The sequence below is a fragment of the Pseudorasbora parva genome, chromosome 21, assembly GCF_024679245.1.
Source record: "Pseudorasbora parva isolate DD20220531a chromosome 21, ASM2467924v1, whole genome shotgun sequence".
In the NCBI taxonomy this organism is placed as follows: domain Eukaryota; kingdom Metazoa; phylum Chordata; class Actinopteri; order Cypriniformes; family Gobionidae; genus Pseudorasbora; species Pseudorasbora parva.
In genome coordinates this window covers 9,579,669-9,600,715 of record NC_090192.1, presented here as the reverse complement: position 1 = coordinate 9,600,715, position 21,047 = coordinate 9,579,669, and the positions used below count along the sequence as shown (strand labels likewise).

At 36.5% G+C, this 21,047-nt stretch overlaps 1 protein-coding gene across 1 annotated transcript; it reads left to right on the top strand.

The window, feature by feature from the left end:
* Positions 1 to 2,843: 2,843 nt before the first annotated feature.
* On the top strand, positions 2,844 to 20,771 carry adam8b (ADAM metallopeptidase domain 8b). The gene is made up of 23 exons (XM_067429925.1): positions 2,844 to 2,980; positions 3,292 to 3,374; positions 3,517 to 3,623; positions 3,722 to 3,797; positions 4,224 to 4,300; positions 4,449 to 4,632; positions 4,747 to 4,800; positions 5,051 to 5,122; positions 5,964 to 6,130; positions 6,485 to 6,566; positions 6,710 to 6,852; positions 7,832 to 8,009; positions 8,158 to 8,247; positions 13,009 to 13,204; positions 14,559 to 14,661; positions 14,790 to 14,961; positions 15,053 to 15,133; positions 15,239 to 15,323; positions 15,424 to 15,535; positions 17,228 to 17,387; positions 18,033 to 18,077; positions 20,060 to 20,134; positions 20,383 to 20,771. The coding sequence occupies exons 1-23, from the start codon at positions 2,926 to 2,928 to the stop codon at positions 20,437 to 20,439; spliced, it is 2,454 nt and encodes an 817-aa protein (XP_067286026.1). The 5' UTR covers positions 2,844 to 2,925; the 3' UTR covers positions 20,440 to 20,771.
* The last annotated feature ends 276 nt before the right edge of the window (positions 20,772 to 21,047 follow it).

The window sequence follows — 21,047 nt, the reverse complement described above, 5'->3', positions numbered from 1 at the left end:
TTTTCACATCATTCACGGAGTATGATTTTTGGCACTGGGTCAACCACTACCCCAAGTTGTTATTCTTCTAAATGTGGCATTCAAAGACTGCATGTCAAAATAGAAATCCTTCAACATTCAACCAGCAAACAACAACAACAACAACAACAAAAAGGTCCTCTGTTTCAATTTCTTAAGAAGAGACAGAATAAAAATTCTCTCATCTAACAATAAATAAATACATAAATAAATGTACATAGTGAAGTAGTGTGCAATGTAAGAATCTGTGACACGTAAGCTACTTGTGTTATGTATTGCAGAAATTTGTCTATGATCTGTCCTCTATGCAAGTTAAAAAAAGTTTTTTCATCAAAGAATCTCAGCCAAAAAAAGGCTGATGGTGTGTGTGGATATATGCATACATATAATTATTTATTTATTCAAGTCACAACATTAGGCCTACAAGCGTTAATGTGTGTTCAACCTATTTTGAGGCAGAAAAAAATCCTTTATATACCGTCCAGAAGTATATTTTAGGTTTAGGCTATTTGAACCTTATTTAGTGTGCAACACATGGGGCTTGTTATGACTGACTGAGACAAGCTTTTGTGTGATGTAGGCTAAATTTGTGTCTACGATCTGTCCTCTAGTGGTTGTGATACGCAAGTGAAAAAGGTCCCTCTTTTGCTGCCAAAACAGCCCTGACCCTTCGAGGCATGGACTCCACTAGACCCCTGAAGGTGTGCTGTGGTATCTGGCACCAAGATGTAAGCAGCTGATTCTAAGTCCTGTAAGTTGCGAGATGGACCTCCATGGATCGGACTTGTTTGTACAGCACATCCCACAGATGCTCGATTGGATTGAGATCTGGGGAATATGAAGGCCAAGACAACACTTTAGACTCGTTGTTATGCTTGTACTGTTTTCATGAAATGGTGCACATGGCCTGCAACAATGTTCAGTAAGGTGGTACGTGTGAAAAAAGTAACATCCACATGGATGGCAGGACCCAAATTTTCCCAGCAGATCATTGCCCAAAGCATCACACTGCTTCTGCCAGTTTGCCTTCTTCCCATATGCATCCTGGTGCCATGTTTTCCCCAGGTACCACATGCACCTAGCCATCCACATGATGTAAAAGAATAAGTGATTCATCAGACAAAGCCCCCTTTTTCCACTGCTCCGTGGTCCAGTTCTGATGCTCAATTGCCCACTGTTGACGCTTTCGGCGGTGGACAGTAGTCAGCATGGGCACCCTGACTGATCTGCGGCAGCCTCATACACAACAAACTGCGATGCACTGTGTATTCTGACACCTTTCTATCAGGACCAACATTAAAGGGTTAGTTCACCCCAAAATGAAATTTATGTAACTAATGACTCACCCTAATGTCGTTCCACACCCGTAAGACATCCGTTCATCTTCAGACACAGTTTAATATATTTTATATTTAGTTCGAGAGCGTATCCAAGTGTATGCACACTATACTGTTCATGTCCAGAAAGAGAATAAAAACATAATCAAAGTAGTCCATATGTGACATCAGTTAGTTAATTAGAATTTCTTGAAGCATCAAAAATACATTTGGGTCCAAAAATAACAAAAACTACGACTTTATTCAACATTGTCTTCTCTTCGGCGTTTGTTTTCAAACCTCAAATAAAGATTCAAACGGTAATCAGCAGAATGATTCATGATTCGGATCGCGTGTCAAACTGCCAAACTGCTGAAATCATGTGACATTGGCAATCCGAATCATGAATCAATACGACTTTCATTAATGACATTAATTTCATTTTTGGGTGAACTAACCCTTAACTGTGTGGCCTGCCTTTTTCATTGGACCACACGGGCCAGCCTTCGCTCCCCACGTGCATCAATGAGCCTTGGCCGCCCATGACCCCGTTGACGATTCACCACTGTACCTTCCTTGGACCACTTTTGATAGATACTGGCAACCGCAGACTTGGAAGACCCCACAAGAGCTGCAGTTTTGGAGATGCTCTGACACAGTCATCTAGCATTACAATTTGGCCCTTGTTAAACTCGCTCATATCCTTACTCTTGCCTTTTTTTCCTATCAATGGTCATAATGTTTAGGTTTATATATATATATATATATACACGGTAAATAAACATTTATCACTTGGCTACTTAGCCTACATCAATTTTACAATAATTGCAAGATTTAAGGAATTAAACTCTAAAGGTAAACGCTATAATCATACCATGTCATTTGTGTTTCCTGTAATGCAATGAGTCACTGTGGTTACGGGATATGTTGCGATCTGACCCACTGGGTGGTAAAAAAAGGAAACACGGCTGTGTTCATCCAAAGTGTCTTTTTTTTTTTACAGTCTATGCAGCGAGGCCCAAATCACTGGATGCTCCATTGAGACGCATTCAAATCCCAAGTCTTGTTTTGCACACGAAAACCAAAAATAAGTTATTTTCTTTTATATTAATAATTTTGATCTAAAACATTAAAACATTAAACATTAAAAGTTACCCCTTCGTTCAATTTAAAAAATATTTAAAAAAATATATGAATCTTGTAATCTTAAATGGTTGTGATTGGTCCACAACGTCCATCAGCGTAGAGAAAAGTACTAACTGCCACGTGACAGCATCGTCGAGACTCTATTTAATCAGCAGTATGGACAATCATTTACACCTAATTAATTACACTGAGATAGTGTACATTCTTACGAAATCAAAAATACAAATTTATTTTGTCAAATTAATAGAATTATTATTTCGATTCCTTCGTGACGTATATTAACCCCGCCCCCTTCAAAACTCATGTTTCGTGCTAAATGCCATTCTACGTATTTAGTATTTTTGCGTATGTCCTTCTGATAAAGTGAAAATACAACCCACTTGGGCGGAACTCAAGTTTATTTTTTGACATGTTCGCCGGACACGTACCATAACGCGCAGTAAACATGCGGTGTTCTGCCTTATTCACAGCTCATGCACTTTGCTGTCTTTGTCTTTGGGGTATGTACCGATTTTTTTTAAATGATGTAAGTTAGTCCAATACCTGTAATTATAAAGCATATGCGCTGAAATATTTTACCCGTCGCTTTTATCTATTTTAAAAATTTATTTATGTTTATATAAAGGCAAATGACATTCATGTGAACTTACCGTGTTCTTTTAATCCTTTATTAGTTTGTTTTTATTTATATTCTTGTTGAATTTTTAGAAACTCCCAATTTCTTATTTTTTAACGTCATCAGTGATGTTTTTAACTCTTGTAGATGGTATGCATTTATGAAACATTAAATTATATTTTGATTCTTCATCAGGGTGTGTTCTAGAGAGTATGCGTACTTTACCTCATGTAGAGCAGTTTGATGTGGTGAGACCTAAAAGACAGAGCATCAATAAGGTAACGTTAGTTCCAATTACAGCAGCAAGACATGCCTTAAAACAGTAGCCTATAAAAACAACAAGTAACAAACTGCTTAATTCTTAGATTCTGTAAAAGCAACAATGTGAATTATTTGGATTAACACATTAATCATATGCAGGTACAGTCTGATAAAAGTCCACAAAGCCATGAAATATATCCTGATAGACTCACATACAAATTATTCTTTGGAGGGGAAAATCATATGATTAATTTGGAAAAGAACAGGTGAGTGTTGCGTATGATATTTCACACGAAGATATGTACATTTATTTTACACCACTGTACTCTAAAGTAGGTCTAAATATATATTTACTGTGGTTTAGGCAACTCATTGGACATAATTATACTGAAATATACTATCAAGATGATGGACTGATTGTGAGCAGCAATCCAAAAAAGGTAACATACTGTAATTTAACAATATGTTCAGAACAGAATACTTCTCATACTATTTATGCTGTATATACTGTAGTATTTTACAGTAGATAAACTATTACCTTTACCAACATTTACTAACTCCATATCACTTGCTAAAAGAATTGGAAATAACTAGATATAGGATTCTAAACATGTCTGTATATCTAAGATGATGACCATAAACCATATAAATAACTAAACATGCAAGGTCATGTGACAGCAATGTAGCATGCCAATGTTTGAAATGTTTATTGTTTTAAAATCCTTTTTACATACTATTTAAAATAGTATTTACATGGTATAGTGTGTAGTTCCTGGTAGTGTTCTATTCTAAACATACTCTACATTCAAGTCACATAGGATTTATTGAAGTGCATGACATATATACTTTTGCATCATTTGTATCAGGAAAATTGCTATTATCATGGCCATATTCAGGATATGGAGGATTCCTCAGCCAGTGTGACAATCTGTTCTGGAATCAGGTATCATGCAGCACAACTGCATGCTTCTATTACATCAGTTTATGACGAGACATTTTTCATACATTTCCTAATCCTAATGGAAATGTACTAGTATTAGAGGCCATGTTTGTATGCTCTTGAACAGTAGCATTCTGTCCTATGTCCATAGAGGTTTTGTTAGAGTGAAAAAGCAAGTATACCTGATTGAGCCCCTGACCAACCACACTGATGGAGATCATGCGATCTATAAGCACCAACATCTGAGGTGGAAGAGAGGTTCTTATGGTAAACCAGCCGCCACCATTTATGACCACGAACCACCAGTGGCTGTCCCCTTAAAGTCCAGCAAATGGGTAATAACATATTCTAGCACAATTCTAGTAAATGTTCTGCATATTAAAGAGATTTTATATACAATGTTTTTATATACCATGCATTTTAAAGCATTTATATATCGTCTTTTAAAGCATTTTCCCACTCCCAGATTTGTGGAACTGTTTCTTGTGGTCGATAACACTGAGGTAAGAATATCTAAGCATTAAAATCTTTCTGATATTAAAAAAAATTCTGAAATGAAAAAAAAACATTTATAGGCTAATGACATTAATTTAAAAATGGTCGAATATTGTCTGTTTGATTGTCTTCCTGGATAATATATTAGTGAATCACTAATATTTATGCTTTATTGAGTACAGTAGTACTGGTCACGATACTTCAAGAAAGTAAATTTTCCAAAACAAAACAAATGATTGCTATTTTTTACTCTTACAGTACAGAAAATATGGGTCTAACATGGACATTATCAGCGCCAGGATGCTGGAGGTTGCAAATCACGTTGACAAGGTATAAATTTTATTCTAACAGAATCAAACATACAAATATTTACTTGTGCAATATTTGAAAATCACTTAAAAGGGGTCCTTTTTGTTTTTCTTTCAACTTTCTTTAGCGTGTAATGCTGCTCTTTTAGCATGAGAAAGGTCTGCAAAATGACAAAGTCACTCCAAAGGGAGATATTTTCTATATCAGTAAGAACTGTTTCTGAATTCCCTTAAATGCCACTGTTGTAGTCTTGAGTTTATTTCCGGAAATGTACACATTATAGTATTCCTCATTTAAATAATTCCCAAAGCATACACAAAAAAGGTTGGGTTGAGTTACGTTGAGTTACGGTAAGGAGTGTGACATTTCACAAACGTGCTTGAAGCGCTTGACCAATCACAACGCACGGGTCCAGCTGACCAATCAGAGAAAATCAGCAACTAAACAGAGAGTTACTGACAGACTGTGAAGAGATGTGCTTCAACAATTTTAAAAATAATGTTTTTTGAACACCCACGTATGAAAACCTATTCCAATAGACCCTAAAAACGAAATTAATTGCTGTAAGTCGAATACTTCCTTACTATATAGTATGAGAAGAACAAAGTAGTATGTCTGAATTCATAGTATTTGAGAAACAGGCGAAAAGTCCCCGGATGACTTACACGAGATTCTAAAGTGCGCATTTGGTTGACACTTTAATAGGTATAATAGCATAATAGCTCCACTTTAGTTAATGTTAAAAAAAAAAAAAAAAAAAAAATTATATATATGTATATATATATATATATATATATATATATATATATATATATATATATATATATATATATAACATAATTAACACTTTTTTTCTTGTCAGTTGTATCGACCCGTTAATATCCGGGTTATGGTGGTGGGTCTTGAGGTTTGGACAACACAGGACCAGTTTGTAGTCAGTGTGAGTTCTGATGACACTCTTAGTCGGTTTATTGATTGGAGAAAGAGCAATCTGCTTAAATTCAAGCATGACAACGCTCAGTTTGTGACGTGAGTATATGATCTTATTAACCATTTACTAAGACCTTCACTACACTACAGCATAGCAAAACCTAGCGTACTTTAATTTAACGCTTACAATAAGGTTTCATTTGTTATGACATCCACACATAACATGAATTACCAATAAACAATACTTCTAACCCATTTATTAATCATATTTACTAACCTGAACTAACTAACCTGAACAAATATTGAACAATTGTATTTTTATTAACAAAGATTTATAAATGTGGTAACAATATATGGCTTAATTCATGTTAGCTAATGCATTAAATAATGTTTAGAAACAAAAGCATAATGTAAAGTGGTTCTGTTTTATTTGTTGGTTTTCTTTTCTTCCAGTGGAATTGATTTTTTGGGTGACACAGTTGGCTTGGCAAACAAAAATTCAATGTGTGCAGAAAGCTCAGCAGGAGTCAATCAGGTATTTATGATACAGTTAATAATGATTTTCTGGTAGTGAATTACTTCCTATAATTCAACAAAAAAGATGATTTCTTTAAAGACATATTATGATTACATATAATGGTTACATTACTTAAATGGCTATATGCTGTTATTTTTCAGGATCATAATGAGAACTCACTGCTGGGCTTGGCATCTACAATTGCACATGAGATGGGTCATAACATGGGCCTGTCCCACGATGAAGATCACTGCACGTGTGGCTCAATGTTAAATTCCATCTGTATCATGACAGAGCATGTGGGGTAAGCAGTATTTGAGTAATATATTTTCAATGTACTTTTTATTTTTGCTTTATTAGAAATCAGATCTATCTGTCATTCACTCCCTATACAACCACTGATCAATGCCTAGGCACCAAAAATGCCCTGGCAACCACTCATAACACCTTAGCAACCACATAGAAGCCAACTAGCAACAACCTACAATGCCCAAGCAACCACTGAGCATACCCTTGTGAAAAAGAAGTACACTTGAAAAAACAACTTATTATGGAAATAATAGAATATACTTATGTGTAAACTTCATGTAATGTTTACGGACAATTGATTGAAGATTATTTGCAGTTAAATAAAAATGTATTATACTGGTAATTTAAATAAAAAATGCAATAAGTGCGCTATTTTGATCCACTTGCATATAATTTCATAATTACTTTTTGTCTTTGAAATATGTTTAAAGTGTTCTGCTGACAAGTATTTATGGTAAACATATATATACTTTAATGTAATTTCTTTTTAAACTTGGATGTCATGTATTTAAATATATTTGTAATTCCACATTTAAAGTTTAGTACATTTAAATGATAAAATAAGTATTTTACTGTAATCAATGTGGTTTTATGTCAACGCGTAAAAATATGTGGTCTTCTTTAAGGCAAGACAAAAGATTATTAAAACAATGATCTAAAAAGTTACGAAGTGCACCATTTAAAAGTGTACTTAAGTGTGTTAAGTACACCTAAGTGGCCTTTTATTTCATTAATATTCTTTGTAAGTACACTACAAGTACACACAGCACTAGTACACTACATTCAGGACAATTAAGCGCACTTCTTTTTTAGGGTAGTTACACAAGTGCATGAAACTCTTTAAACCTTTACTTTTCACTATACTGAAAACACAAAATATAGTAAAAGACAACATTGTATGTGAACTGATCTGCCTTGTAGCGGTTTAAAGTGTGCGCTGTTGAAAACGACATATTCTGAAATTGTCTATCTAGCACAAAGTTCCCGGAGCAGTTTAGTGACTGTAGTCTAGAGCAGCTGAGTGTTTTCCTTGACAACGCCAACCCCAGCTGCCTGCTGGATATCCCCAGCTCACAAAGCCTCTACAGTGGGCCTGTCTGTGGTAATGCTTTCCTGGACCCTGGAGAAGAGTGTGACTGTGGAACAGTGGAGGTATTGCGCACACATCCTTTGTCTGTTGTGGCTCATCAAGCCCAGCTTTGAAATGATCCCTCTGAAATGACATCATTAATGCATTAATGTTGGTTCATCTTTGACTCACATCTGATAACTCATTGACTATGATTTACCGTCTTCTAAGGAATGTGAAAATCCATGCTGTGATCCCAAGACCTGCCGACTCACTGAAGGCTCACGTTGTGCTTATGGAGAATGCTGTGAGAATTGCCAGGTAATGTCAATAAGTGACTTATTGTCATTTCACTAGACAATATTGTATATTTTTAATTTCACTGTAGATTGTATACAATGACTGGGATGAAGTTAGCTTGTGTGAGTGGTGGAATAAAATGATACTCTGCTACTACTATAAAAGTTCTTCAAGCCCATTTTATAACAAAATGAACATACTATGAACTATGAACATACACTCTAGGATATGTATTTATTAAAGGAATAATGTTACCCTGGACCACAAAACTAGTCAAAAGTCCAACGGGTATGTTTGGGACAGTAGCCAACAACACATTGCATGGGTCAAAATTATTCATTTTTCTTTTATGCCAAAAATCATTTGGATAAGATATTAAAGATATTTCATAAATTTTCTACCATATATATACAAAAAATGTATTATTAGTAGTAGTAATATGCGTTGATAAGGATTTTTTTGCACCCTCAGATTCCAGATAGTTGTATCTCGGCCAAATATTGTCATATCCTAATAAACCATACTTCAGCTTATTTATTTATCTCTCAGATTTCAGTATTAATCTAAATAAAAAAATAAAAAATTTGTAGTCCAGGGTCACATAGCACCTATTAAATTAGAACAGAAAAACCAAACTAACATAGAAAAAGAACAGAAGAAACACAAGGCTTAAACAGACAAACAAACAAATCAACAAAAACAATCCACAGGTGTAACTGATAATCAAACAATGAATAATAATACCCCAGGTAATCAATTAAAGCTACGTCTACATTAATCCGGATAAATTTGAATCCAATCCACACTAGCGTCTTCCAAAAATTACTGCGCATGCGTAAAACCTCATAAAAGCTAACTGAGATGATCAGACAAAATTATCACACAATTCTTCTGGCAGGATCCTTTTATTTAGCGAAATATCTCACCATTCACTAACTTCACTCGTGTTTTGCCACAGGACAGCAAATGCAAGAACATTTTCTGTCACCCATGGCATGCAGGACTGTGATGTGAAGTGTGCAAAGTGACGTATTTTAGCAACTGTGTTAAAGTGAATAGCACATAACTGGCACAATAGCGGTATAAAGATACATATCTATTGGTACAATATGCGTCACATGACTAAACATGCATCATCGTTTTCAAACACCTCCGTCTTCGCAGTCTGTACTACGGCGCTGTAACGCAGACTGAGGCAGGTTGGGATCCATATGCAGTTTATTTAAGTAAAACAGTGTCAAAGTACAAACAGGCTGAGGTTGAATCACCAGGCAGAACATCAAGGCAGGAGAGACAGGCAAAAGGGTAATCCATGGAACAGGCAAATAATCCAAGAAACCAGGGAGAATACTCAGAATTGCAGTGTTACACAAAACAAGACTTTGCAGAGAATGACAGTGTGAACATGCTCTGCGTCCCAATTCGCCTACTTATACTACGTCCTAAAAGTATGTACTCTTTTTGTGAAGAAAAAGTACATACTTTTGAGTGTGTATCAGAAAACTTTGCAAGCTTCGGGACATACTACTTCGTCATTGTGGTGTGACAGGCAGCGGGGCGAGGGACCGCGAGAGCGGGCCGGTGATTAATGTTCACGAGTGCCAGCTGCGTGGCACATCGGTCTCGTCTCGCGGCCATGTGATGGGAGCATATAAGGAGAAGCAAGGGCTGCGGAAGACGAGAGAGGACCAGGCCTGGATTTTATGTTATGTTATGTTTTGTTTGTGTGTTCGCGGGCAGTCGTCCGTGAGGGGCTGCCCGCGGTTTTACTTTCGTTTTGTTTATTAATGTTGAATTAAAGTTTGTGAAACGTTCGCCGGTTCCCGCCTCCTTCCTTCCCATCTACAAACCGTGTTACAGTGGTGTCCCCCCCCCCCCCCCCCCCGGGTTTTGGCACCACTGTAACACGGTAACACACAAACAAAACATAACATAACATAAAATCCAGGCCTGGTCCTCTCTCGTCTTACGCAGCTCTTGCTCCTCCTTATATGCTCCCGTCACATGGCCGCGAGACGAGACCAGTGTGCCACGCAGCTGGCACTCGTGAACATTAATCACCGGCCCGCTCTCGCGGTCCCTCGCCCCGCTGCCTGTCACACCACAGTCATCTTTAACAGACTCTGTTACGTGCATCCCATCAACGTTTAACTGTCCTGTCAATCATCGTCAGATTCGTCACATTTTAAATCCTCCATGTTCAGTTTCATTTTCTACCATATTGGAGAGAAATGTAGTGGCACATTGATTTGCCATGTGTGGGTCTTTAATGCAGAGACTCTCCTCATGAGTTTACTGTTTAAATATAATGACGCATTTAAAAGTTAATGGCCAAACGTTTCATTACAAAAGTTCAGATTGCTGCTGAAGGTGAAATATAATGTGGACAACACTGAATAAATATCTTTTCATCAGGTTAAATACTGATAATTGATCACACAAACCTTTATCTAAACCTCTCAACTTTACCGTCGGAATCGCACATCCATCATGTTTGTAGTTTTTTAACACTTTTTATCAGCATTTTTAGTTCTAATCGAATCCTCGTCCAACTCGCAATGGGTTGTGGGCAATATCAGCCATTAAGAGTGTGTATTGATCTGCACTTCAAATTCTGACCAGAAATAGGAGACCATCTTTGGAATACTCTTTTCAGTATACTACAATTTGGGACATACTAATTCTATTTTCGAATTTTTTAATTTTTTAATATATTATATACAGTATTATAAATAATTTAACTGCTTTGGGGGAGATTTCTCATAGTTTGGCTTGGTAAAGAATATTTGCACAGTTAACAAAAATATTTAATGTGCTTAATTTGACTTTTGAATTAACTGCTTTATATATATTTAATATATTACTAAGTTGCATTAATTGTTAAATAAAAAGAGAAATGGCATATTAAAGTTAAAAGTTATAACTGCATAATGCAACCACATTTTTGTCTGTGTGTTTACCTATGCTGTACAGGTTTGGTATAAAGAATGTTTTAACTCAGGTGACCAAAGTGTCTGCCTAATAGTGAAAAGTTTTGCTCAGCGAGAACAGATATTAGAGGGAACATTACTCGTCGCACCGTACATACAGTTGTCCCAAAAGTTATACTGTTTTCAAGGTCTGTCCACATCATTACTGCAAGGTGGATGATTCTGATTGGCTCAGAGAAAATGAACACTCATGGTAAATTTCCACACATTGTCAGTTAATCAGATGCATGTGTCCATAGATCAGGTGTTGAAGCTTTCACTCTGTAATTAGGCCCGTAGTGACCTTCCAGGTCTGAAGCAGGCGCCAGCTTGCCCAGAACAACAGGCCCACCCATCTCTTAGGGTGCCCATTATACACTGATCTGTAACATAGAATATTGCGCACATAGACAGTCTCTCCAAGGTTGGAGCTGATTAAGCTCCAGTTCTGACCAGAATGTTCCCCGAAACATACTGATAACATGTGCTGGCTCTCAGTGAGAGGTACATAAAATAATACAGGCAGTATTCATCTTCACTCTTTATTGTTTCAGTAAAAGAAATATAAAATTAAAAAAATATAATAAATTAAATGAAAGACACATGCATATTTCATATCTGGAAGCCGGGCTAAGTGAGCAAACACTTTTACTGCATTCCTGTCATATTAGGGGTGTGTGAGACCTCCAAAATCCAAACACACGACCTTGTTGCTATCAAGTGTTTAGTGACAAATCACACATCTCTAGGCCAGACGCTAAGTCATTCTCAGAGACCAAATACACACTTTAGAAAACAAGAAACAATCAGTGGTTCTCTTAAACAAAATCTTAACTGGAAATAATTATTATAACAATAAAGAAAGATAAATATTGATTAAGGCTTTGATTATGAATTTATTTAGGATATATACAGTTATATTGAAGCAGCAGTGCATTTCAAAAGTTCACCTTTCAAAAGTAACATGGAATACGGAGCACCGGGACATCCGTTTATGTGTTTTAAAAGGAAAGAAAAATTCCAACATGAGGGCCATTTGAGTGAGGTACAGGGTAATATTTAATATTTTCAAACCATTCCTTCATGAGCTACACTTATTTATTTTCTTTTCAACCTGTTCGCTTTCAAAATGCGTGAGGGAGACACAAGTGACCCAATGCCCTTTTTATTTTACGTGTTAAGCGCGTGTGCGAAATGAAAGGTTCTAGAGGTTAATGATATGTTAACATTAACTCTAGATTAGTCTATGCTTAGTCTCCTGTAGTCAGATATTCAGACAGACAGCAGAAGGTCTGGACTCTATCGCTGATTTTATTTTTTACTTAACTGACAACCAATCCCTGTTCATTTTGTTCCGAAATTGAACAGGGATTGGTTCCAAAATGCTAAGTTCCAAAATGCTAAGTTGATGTCCCTGCAACTGTTAAATTATTCATTCAAGAACATTGTGCAAGTTTAATGCAACAATGGAGGCGCGAACTTCAAGTACTTCAGCGTTTAGTTGATCCTGGTAAGTGCTCTTTGTCACAGTCATAAACACAACAGCGTTCTTCTTCCATGAGAGGGTTTGGCGTCACAGCATTTGTTTCCAGACGGACCGTTAAAGAACGCAACACACACGTCTTGCAGACATCCTGTAGAATTCAACCAATCAGATGATGACTTCAAAACTCCTGAAGTGTTTCCAGATAAGTGTGTCATACGCACCAGACGTTCAGCCGACAGTCCGTGGCCATGACGTCTGAGGCTGAGGTGAGACTGTGGTTGAAAATGTTTGTTAGTTACAGCTTTTTTTCCTCTCTTTCCATGCTAGATAAAAGATGCTGGAAGCTTGTGTCGAGCAGTTGTAAATGAGTGTGATGTTCCAGAGTATTGCACAGGGCTCTCAGAGCAGTGCCCGGAGAATGATTTTAAGATGAATGGCATACCTTGCAGCTCTGGCCTGGGTTACTGCTACAATGGCCAATGCCCCACTCACCTCCAGCACTGCCAAAGACTTTGGGGAACAAGTAAGCATGAGCCCAAAGCTTGTCCAACGTCTATTTCGTCTTTTAACAGACATTCCCTAGCGCAGGGTTCACAAGGAAAAGGGGCTTTGCGAGTTGTGGAAACGTAATCATTAAATCGAATTTAACATTTAAATAAACAAATGGGGCTGCACAAACTGAAATAGTAATAAATCTTAGCAAACCGCAATTATCAAATCAAAAGTGATTTAAAGTATATATTCCGCTGCACTGCATGTTTCAGAGTGAAGAGCAGCTCGGTTCACAGTAAATGCTGCTTCTCACAAACTCACGGGCATTGTGGACTAGGTTCACTTTATTTAAGGGCTACATTTGCATAATTGCCCAAGTTTTTGTGGACAGATTTTTACAGCATTTCATTAATATTCTACCAAAATAAAAGCTTGATGATTCGACACTGAAAGCTCGAGGGTTTGAAATTCAAGAATTTGATTGTAACTTGTCAGTTGTGTCTTGTGAACCCAAGTATGAACACCGAAAATACAAGTAAATTGCACAATTAATTACAAATAAATGGCAAGGAACACATTGAATGAAACAATTCAATTTTAAAGTAGAAAGAATGAAATAGTATTTTCTTATAAAATGTATTTCAACGATCTTTGTATTATTCCCTACTTTGACACATGGCAACTATTTCCATTAGCAGTAGAATCTTTGTTCTTCATTTATGGTTATCTCAGCAAAGGCAATATGACATTTGCGATATGATACCTATGTAATGTATGATACATATAAAATGTCATTTCGTAGCTCAAATTGCAATATATGGCTAAATATTTACAATATTAATTTGTGACCAAGTCATGCAGCCCTATATATAATTAATTTAAAAACGCTTGGTAAAAAAAAATTCAATATTTTTTCTACGTCAAATGACCATTAGCCAACACCAGAATACCGTCCAATATGTGCCTATAAATTCTGCCATGTAAATAGCGAATCCGCCATGGTGCAAGCGCAGATGGCTTTTAAAGGGAATGGGAGATGGGACTCTAATTGGTTTATTGCATGTTACGTCCAGAACACACCCAATACTCATTAAGAGAAAAGGTACCGCCCTTTTGGACCATGCACTTGGCGTGCCAACCGTTTTTTCCACCGTTAAACTAGCTAAAGTGTATTCAGACACGCACCAAGTACACTTGCGCCATGCGCTCAGATTGTTTAAATAGGGCCTTCATAGTTGTGAACCTTGCAGTCTGATTTTAATGTGAGAAAAAAAAGATTAATGAGCTGATTCGTTTACCAAATCTCCAAGACCAGTGATTCATTCTTCAAAAACTAAAAGAAATGAATACTTGCTTCAATGTTGTGTCTCTGATTATTTTACTAGATGCCAAAGTGGCTTCTGATATATGCTTCAATCGAAACACATTCGGAAAAAATGACTCTCACTGTGGAAAGACCAAAGATGGCTACAGAGCCTGTACAAAACCGTATGTGATTTTTAAAAAAATCATTTTCTATGTGAAAATATCTAGCAAATCAACTTTTCCAGCATTAGTATTTACAGCACCTGGTGTAGACTGATTTTGACACATTATTGACTTTTTTCCTTATATAGAAACAAGTTTTGTGGAAAGATATTTTGTGATGGAGGAAACAACTATCCTGTTACCGGTCAGAAAGCCGTCATATTAACATTTACGGGAGCTGTGTGCAACATAGCTGGGGACCAATCAGAGGAGGAGGCCCTCAGCATGGTTCCTACTGGCACAAAATGTGGACAAAATAAGGTAAGCTTGTAAGAATTTTATTTGAACTATCACAGCAGGTATTTCTGTCTTGTTGGGACAAAAATGAAATCTCTCGGTTATGTTTCAACAGGTTTGCTATGATTATATGTGCCAAGACCTGAATGTTTACGGCAATGATGAAAACTGCTCACTGAAATGCAGTGGTAAAGGGGTGAGATCAAACCTCCATTTAATTGAAACCAACAGGAAAATAGCATATTTATAATTCATAACATAAAAAGCCATGCTTAGAATGTTATTGTTTCCTATTTTACAGATTTGTAATCATAAAAAACAATGCCACTGTGAGCCTGGTTGGGCACCTCCTTTATGTGCAGTCAAATATTCTGAATTGCCATCTGGTAATCAAACTCAAATCTTTTTCCTTCCCTGAAAATTCATAAATGCGTTTAAATTACCTGCAGTAATGTGCCATTTTAACAACTTCTACTCTTTTCATAGGACAAGCAAAGACTATTGGCATCTTAGTAGCAGTTGCAATCGCTCTACTTGTACTAGTATGTGGAGTAGTGCTTTATCGTAAAAAAAGAAAAGGGATCATCAGCCACAAAACGTGAGTTGTTTGATTTCACATACTTTGCCAAATGGATCATGAACAAGGTTTTAAAGGGATAGTTCACCCAAAATAGAAAATTACCCCATGATTTACTCACCCTCAAGTCATGTTAGGTGTATATGACATTCTTCTTTCAGATGAATAGGAGTTATATAAAAAAATGTCTTGGCCCTTCCAAGCATTATAATGACAGTGAATGGCAGCTCCAAATTTGAAGACCAAAAAGGTGCATCTATACATTATAAAAGTAATCCACACGGGGACCTCATGGGGAGCGCATCTCGCAGTTCAAAATGCTTATGCTACGTCTGACGTCATCGATACACTGTTTCCGTAAGTTTAATACAGAAGGCGCTCTGTTGGAAGCTAGATATTTTACTTTAAAACTTGTTAAATATGGATATTTTTCTTACAAAAACCCATTGATCCACTTCAGAAGACCTCTATTAACCCCCCGGAGCAGTGTGGAGTACTTTTATAATGGATGGATGCATTTTTTTTGGGATGCAATTCACTGACATTATAAAGCTTGGAAGAGCTGTATTTGTCTGAAAGAATGATGTCATATACAAATAGGATGGCTTGAGGGTGAGTAAATCATGGGGTAATTTACATTTTTTTGGTGAACTATCCCTTTAAATAAACTAAAATTAACCCGCCCCCCCCAACTATTAGTATTTTTAGTGGCCATAAAACCAATTAGCATTTTTTTTTAAATGTATTTTTTGACCCACTAGCCATCCTTCCAGGGTGTCCCTCCAGCATCTCCATGACCCTATATAAGTCATGTCATATTTATTTATATAGGGCTTTATACAATACAGAAAAGCAGCTTCAAAATAACAAACAGCACAATAACTAATTCAATTTCAGCTGTAAAGCAGAATTATCTACAGAATAAGATAATCGTGTCATTATTCAACTCAATTTAGCTCAATACTGTTTTAATTAAGTTCAGTAACTGCGTCAGTGTTGCAAAGTTGATCAATTATGAAACAATTCAATTCAGCTATTATTCATTATTATTCATTATTCAGATAAGTTGAATGTTGGCTCAATTTAGTTCAATATCAGTGTCAATGTTGCAAAGTTAGTGTCATTATCAAGCTCATTAGGGTTTAGATTTAGTTCTCATTCAGTAATGTCATTGCAGTTAAATCGATAATATTACAGTCAGAACATTAACTGGCTTTTAAACCCCAACCGAGCAAGCCAAAGGTGACAGTGGCAAGGAGCCAAGTGACAGTATAGTGTAGGGGGAAAAACTTTTTTGGGAGAAACTAGGCTCAGTTAGCAGTTTTGAGAATGAATGGTCAGCTGGATTTTTTTTAACCTATTTTTCTTTGCATATTTTAGACACCATCAAATGTGTGATAAAATAGACTCATCATGATTTTGTTCCTCAAAATATATTGCGCCAGAGTTAGTAAAAAAACTGATAGTAAATGTTGTCAGAAATAATGCGAGTTCAACTCATGTGAGGGTACATAATTTTTTTCAGAAGTACAATTCATGCCTTGTGTGTTAATAACGGTAAAATTACTGTTAAATATGTTATGGTGCGTAGTTTCCCTTCAAATTATTTGCTGGAAGTCTATTGGAAATTTATTGGTTAGAATGTGTGGCTAGCTGTGAGTTTATGTAATTATAATCTGTCCGTTCGTTTTACATCTGTCTGTTTGTTTACAGAAAAGCTCCAACTGCAGGGCAGTTGAGCCTTCTTATTGAGAACAATAGTGCCATGAAGGAACGCCCTCCGATCAGCCAGCCCATATTCATGGAGACCACCGTAACTCAACCCTGCACCCCTCTAACTGCTAGAGTGAGCCCGGCCCGTCCTGCCCCCCCAGTTAGTATAACCTTTATTATGATGCTGCCCATCCAAAACAAAATATTCTCACTGCATAAAATGTATATTTTTCCCCCATTTGAGATATTTGTAGGGTCAAATTGGTCTTGTTACCATACTTGGATATTTGCATAATGTTTTGCATAAAGTAATCCACATTGCAGCATATTCTGGTCAGGAACCACCCATCTTGATGAAAATAGACCTTCTGGCCAACATATGCACCCAGTCACTGTTTCTACATGCCATTTAGGGCTGGGTAAATCTAAAATGATTCATACAAGAATAATAGACTGCTGAATTTTTTTTTTGACTAGACTTGGGATCAGAATTTCTCTGCTCAAAAGTTTTAAGTATTGATAATATCTTGAACAATTTGAATATAAGTTCTGCTCATGGATTTTTAGTTAACCTAAATTGAGTATTGTTCAGAGATTTGAGTCCACAATTGTTACAGCAATGCTTTCCAGTTTTGTGTGCAATATATAACGTAATATATTATGTGCATATAGACAGACTAAAGGTAAGACTAGGGTTAAATTCTTGTAGTTTCACATAAAATTCCCTTCCACGACAGAATCAAGCTGCCTTTTTGCTTCTCAGTAGAAACATAAAAATACATTTGTTCTCATATTCTGCTTGCAGCCTCCGCAACAGAGCGCTAAACCCCAACAGACCATAGGTAAAAAGGTAAGATCCTTATTTTTGGTGACAGTTTTAATGTTTAAAAAAGCTTTACCTAAAAATGAACATTCTGTCATTATTCACTCTCCCGGTTATTACACCTGTAAGAATTTCTGTCTTCTGTTGAACGTTAAAGAAGATAAAATGTTGCGTTTGAATCTATTTTAAAACACACATTTTCCCAAAACATCAAAAAAATCCTTTTTATTTTAAAAATGTTTGTGCTGCAGCGCATCCCTTTGTGTGTAATAAGTAGAGTGGACGTGCGTTGTGCACCCGCCTATAGGCGCATATTACTAACGCACCCTTTAAATAACACTATTGACTTTAGATCAGGTTTTTTTGGTCAATGGCACAGTAGTTTTCAGCTGGCTCAAAATAGCAACACGCCAACAATGTGCCTGAACACACGCTATTTAAACAATGTGACGCTGGATGGGAAAATGATAACAGTGTTGGGCTGAAACTAGCAAAAAACACTGGTGTTGCGCCTGGCGTCGCATTGCGTGGCACGTCGATTACCACCGAAAAGGATTGACTCATTCACCAGTTTGTAAAAGCTTGTATTGTCTATATTTTATTGTGTAAAATGTACACATTATCCACCTTTTGTTACATTTCAGTTAGAATGTAGGTTTTGTAACAGATCTAATGAGGTTTGTGTAGTTTCATTGGCCCTCATTTATCAAAAGTGCGTACACCAAATTTCCAGCGTACACCTTGCGTACACCCAAACCCACAGTGACTTTGAGATTTATCAATATGGACGTTGGCGTACGGCACGCTCAAATCCTACGCCAGCTCAGGAGGTGGTGTACGCACGTTTGAGTTAGTGTGAAAATGCAATTCCTAACACCACAAAACGCACTGACAAGATATGCTATATGACCCACTGTTAAAAACCACAACAACAACATTCAGTGTTTATTTTTGTGTAACATGAACGTCAATGTTTAATTTGTGTGACTTTACCAAAGCGTTTGATTTGTAGGCATATGTATTCCTCCAGTCGCGAGTCTGTGCGCTTTATCTGACGTTTCAGGCCCGCCTGGCCCGGCAGCTGCGCACGGACTGGGACTAAAATAATTCAGACTGACAAAATAATAAAAATGACCACCTTCTTTTAAATAATAATTAAATCAATAAAAACGACATTCTTCTTCTGAATAACAAGCGTCATTAAGAATAATAATCATAATAATAATAATAATAATCTTACAAATTGTCATGTAAATATTATTGTGAATGAATGGTAGTACTCCTAATCACATCATCATCACTATTGTACACCCCAATACATGTGCCGTGATACGAAATTGCTAATTTTTTCAAAACGTTTTGTAAAATAATGCATTGTAATTTATCATCCAAACAGCTTTAAACTGCTGGAGTGCGCTTCTCAACCTCCACATTATTAAGAGTACTCGTAATTTGGGTCCATATTTTGTTTTTGTCTGTGCCTTTATTCCCACTCTTTAAACTCCCAAATAAAACAATTTTGTTTTTGTTTTTTTTCACTTCCCTGGTGATGGTCTCGATGGGCGCATCTCAATCATCTCTCTAGTTCAGTAGTCAGAGCACTGATCAGGGAGTAAGCCCATTGACTTATGTCCTAATCAGTGCCCTGACTAGTGGACTAGTGAGATGATTGAGCGAGCCCGATCTCCACGTCGGAGAAGTTTCGCTTCTTTGCCGTCTTCTGTGGCGTAAAATGAGGGCGTGGGAGAGGCGGAGACTTGAATATATAGGGGCGTGTTATTCTAATGACGATCGTTTTCAGCCGCGGGATTTATCAAGGCCAAGTATTGCGTACACCTGGATTGCAGAGGTGCGCACAGTTTCAGAAATCAGGCGGTGAGAGGACTGTAAGCATAATCTTACGCCAACATATACACCAGTTTCTACGCAAGATTGATAAATGAGGGCCATTGTGTTTGAGCTGCTGTTAATACATTCTCTCAGTTTGAAAATCCTCTGTGTAATTGTAGGCAATCAAGCCGACTGCACCTCCTGTTCCACCAGTGAAACCATCTTTAGCAACAGGATCCTGGAGGACAGATCAAGTTAGTTACTTGCGTGTACTCTAAAATGATTGTATTGTACGCTTGCATAATAAACAGTTTGTCCTGTAATGTTAATGTTAAACTAAAAACAAAAAATCTTAAATGTCATCTATGGTTCCACGAAGAACCTTTAACATCCTGAATCTTTTCATTCCACAAGAGGCTCTTTATAGTGTAAAAAAATTCTTTAGAATCTTTAGAAATGTTGCATTCACCTATTAGTAAACTGTAGACTTTTTACATTGCAGGTCACAGGAGATAGAGTGACGGTTGTGTTGAGACCACCCACCGTTCCAAGAAGATGACCAGACGTGAAATCATAATGTGACTCAGTTAAACAAATTACAGTCCTTCTCGTTCTCTTTTATAGTGTGGGAGTGGCTGAATCACAAAGTGCTTTTTTAAAACCATGCTTTACGAAACACATGCACTGTTATGCTTGGCCTTGAGTAAGAGCTATTTTTTTTATCTTGTAAAGTAGTGTTTATGATGGTATATTTATTTAAAACTTAATTTGGTTGGAAAAAAAAATCAACATTCCAAAATGTTTTTTACAGTAATTAATTTAATTGAACATTTACAGACTATTGTTTTCACATGTATGTATTTAATTCTAAATAAAAGTTATTTCACTTTTCCTAATCTGCCTGGGTTTTAAATAACTGATTGAAAATGGAATATGCAGAATATTAGTAATAAATGAATATCATAAAATAAAGATGTTACTTAAATAAAATACACAAGTAGTCAATTACATTTTTCAGTCAACATTATTTATGATTGTGGTCAATTATGACATGATAATTACGAGTTTATGATTGTACACAGACACATTAGGCATTGTCAGATATGAATTAATCGGTAAATGGTCTTTTGATAATAAGTTAAACTTTTAGCAATAAATACATTTTTA

Excerpts from the sequence above, each read along its gene's own strand:
- adam8b (XM_067429925.1), top strand. The coding sequence starts at position 2,926 with ATGCGGTGTTCTGCCTTATTCACAGCTCATGCACTTTGCTGTCTTTGT. Across the intron at positions 8,010-8,157 it reads GTGACTGTGGAACAGTGGAG|GAATGTGAAAATCCATGCTG; the intron begins GTATTGCGCACA and ends CCGTCTTCTAAG. Across the intron at positions 15,536-17,227 it reads GGGATCATCAGCCACAAAAC|AAAAGCTCCAACTGCAGGGC; the intron begins GTGAGTTGTTTG and ends GTTTGTTTACAG.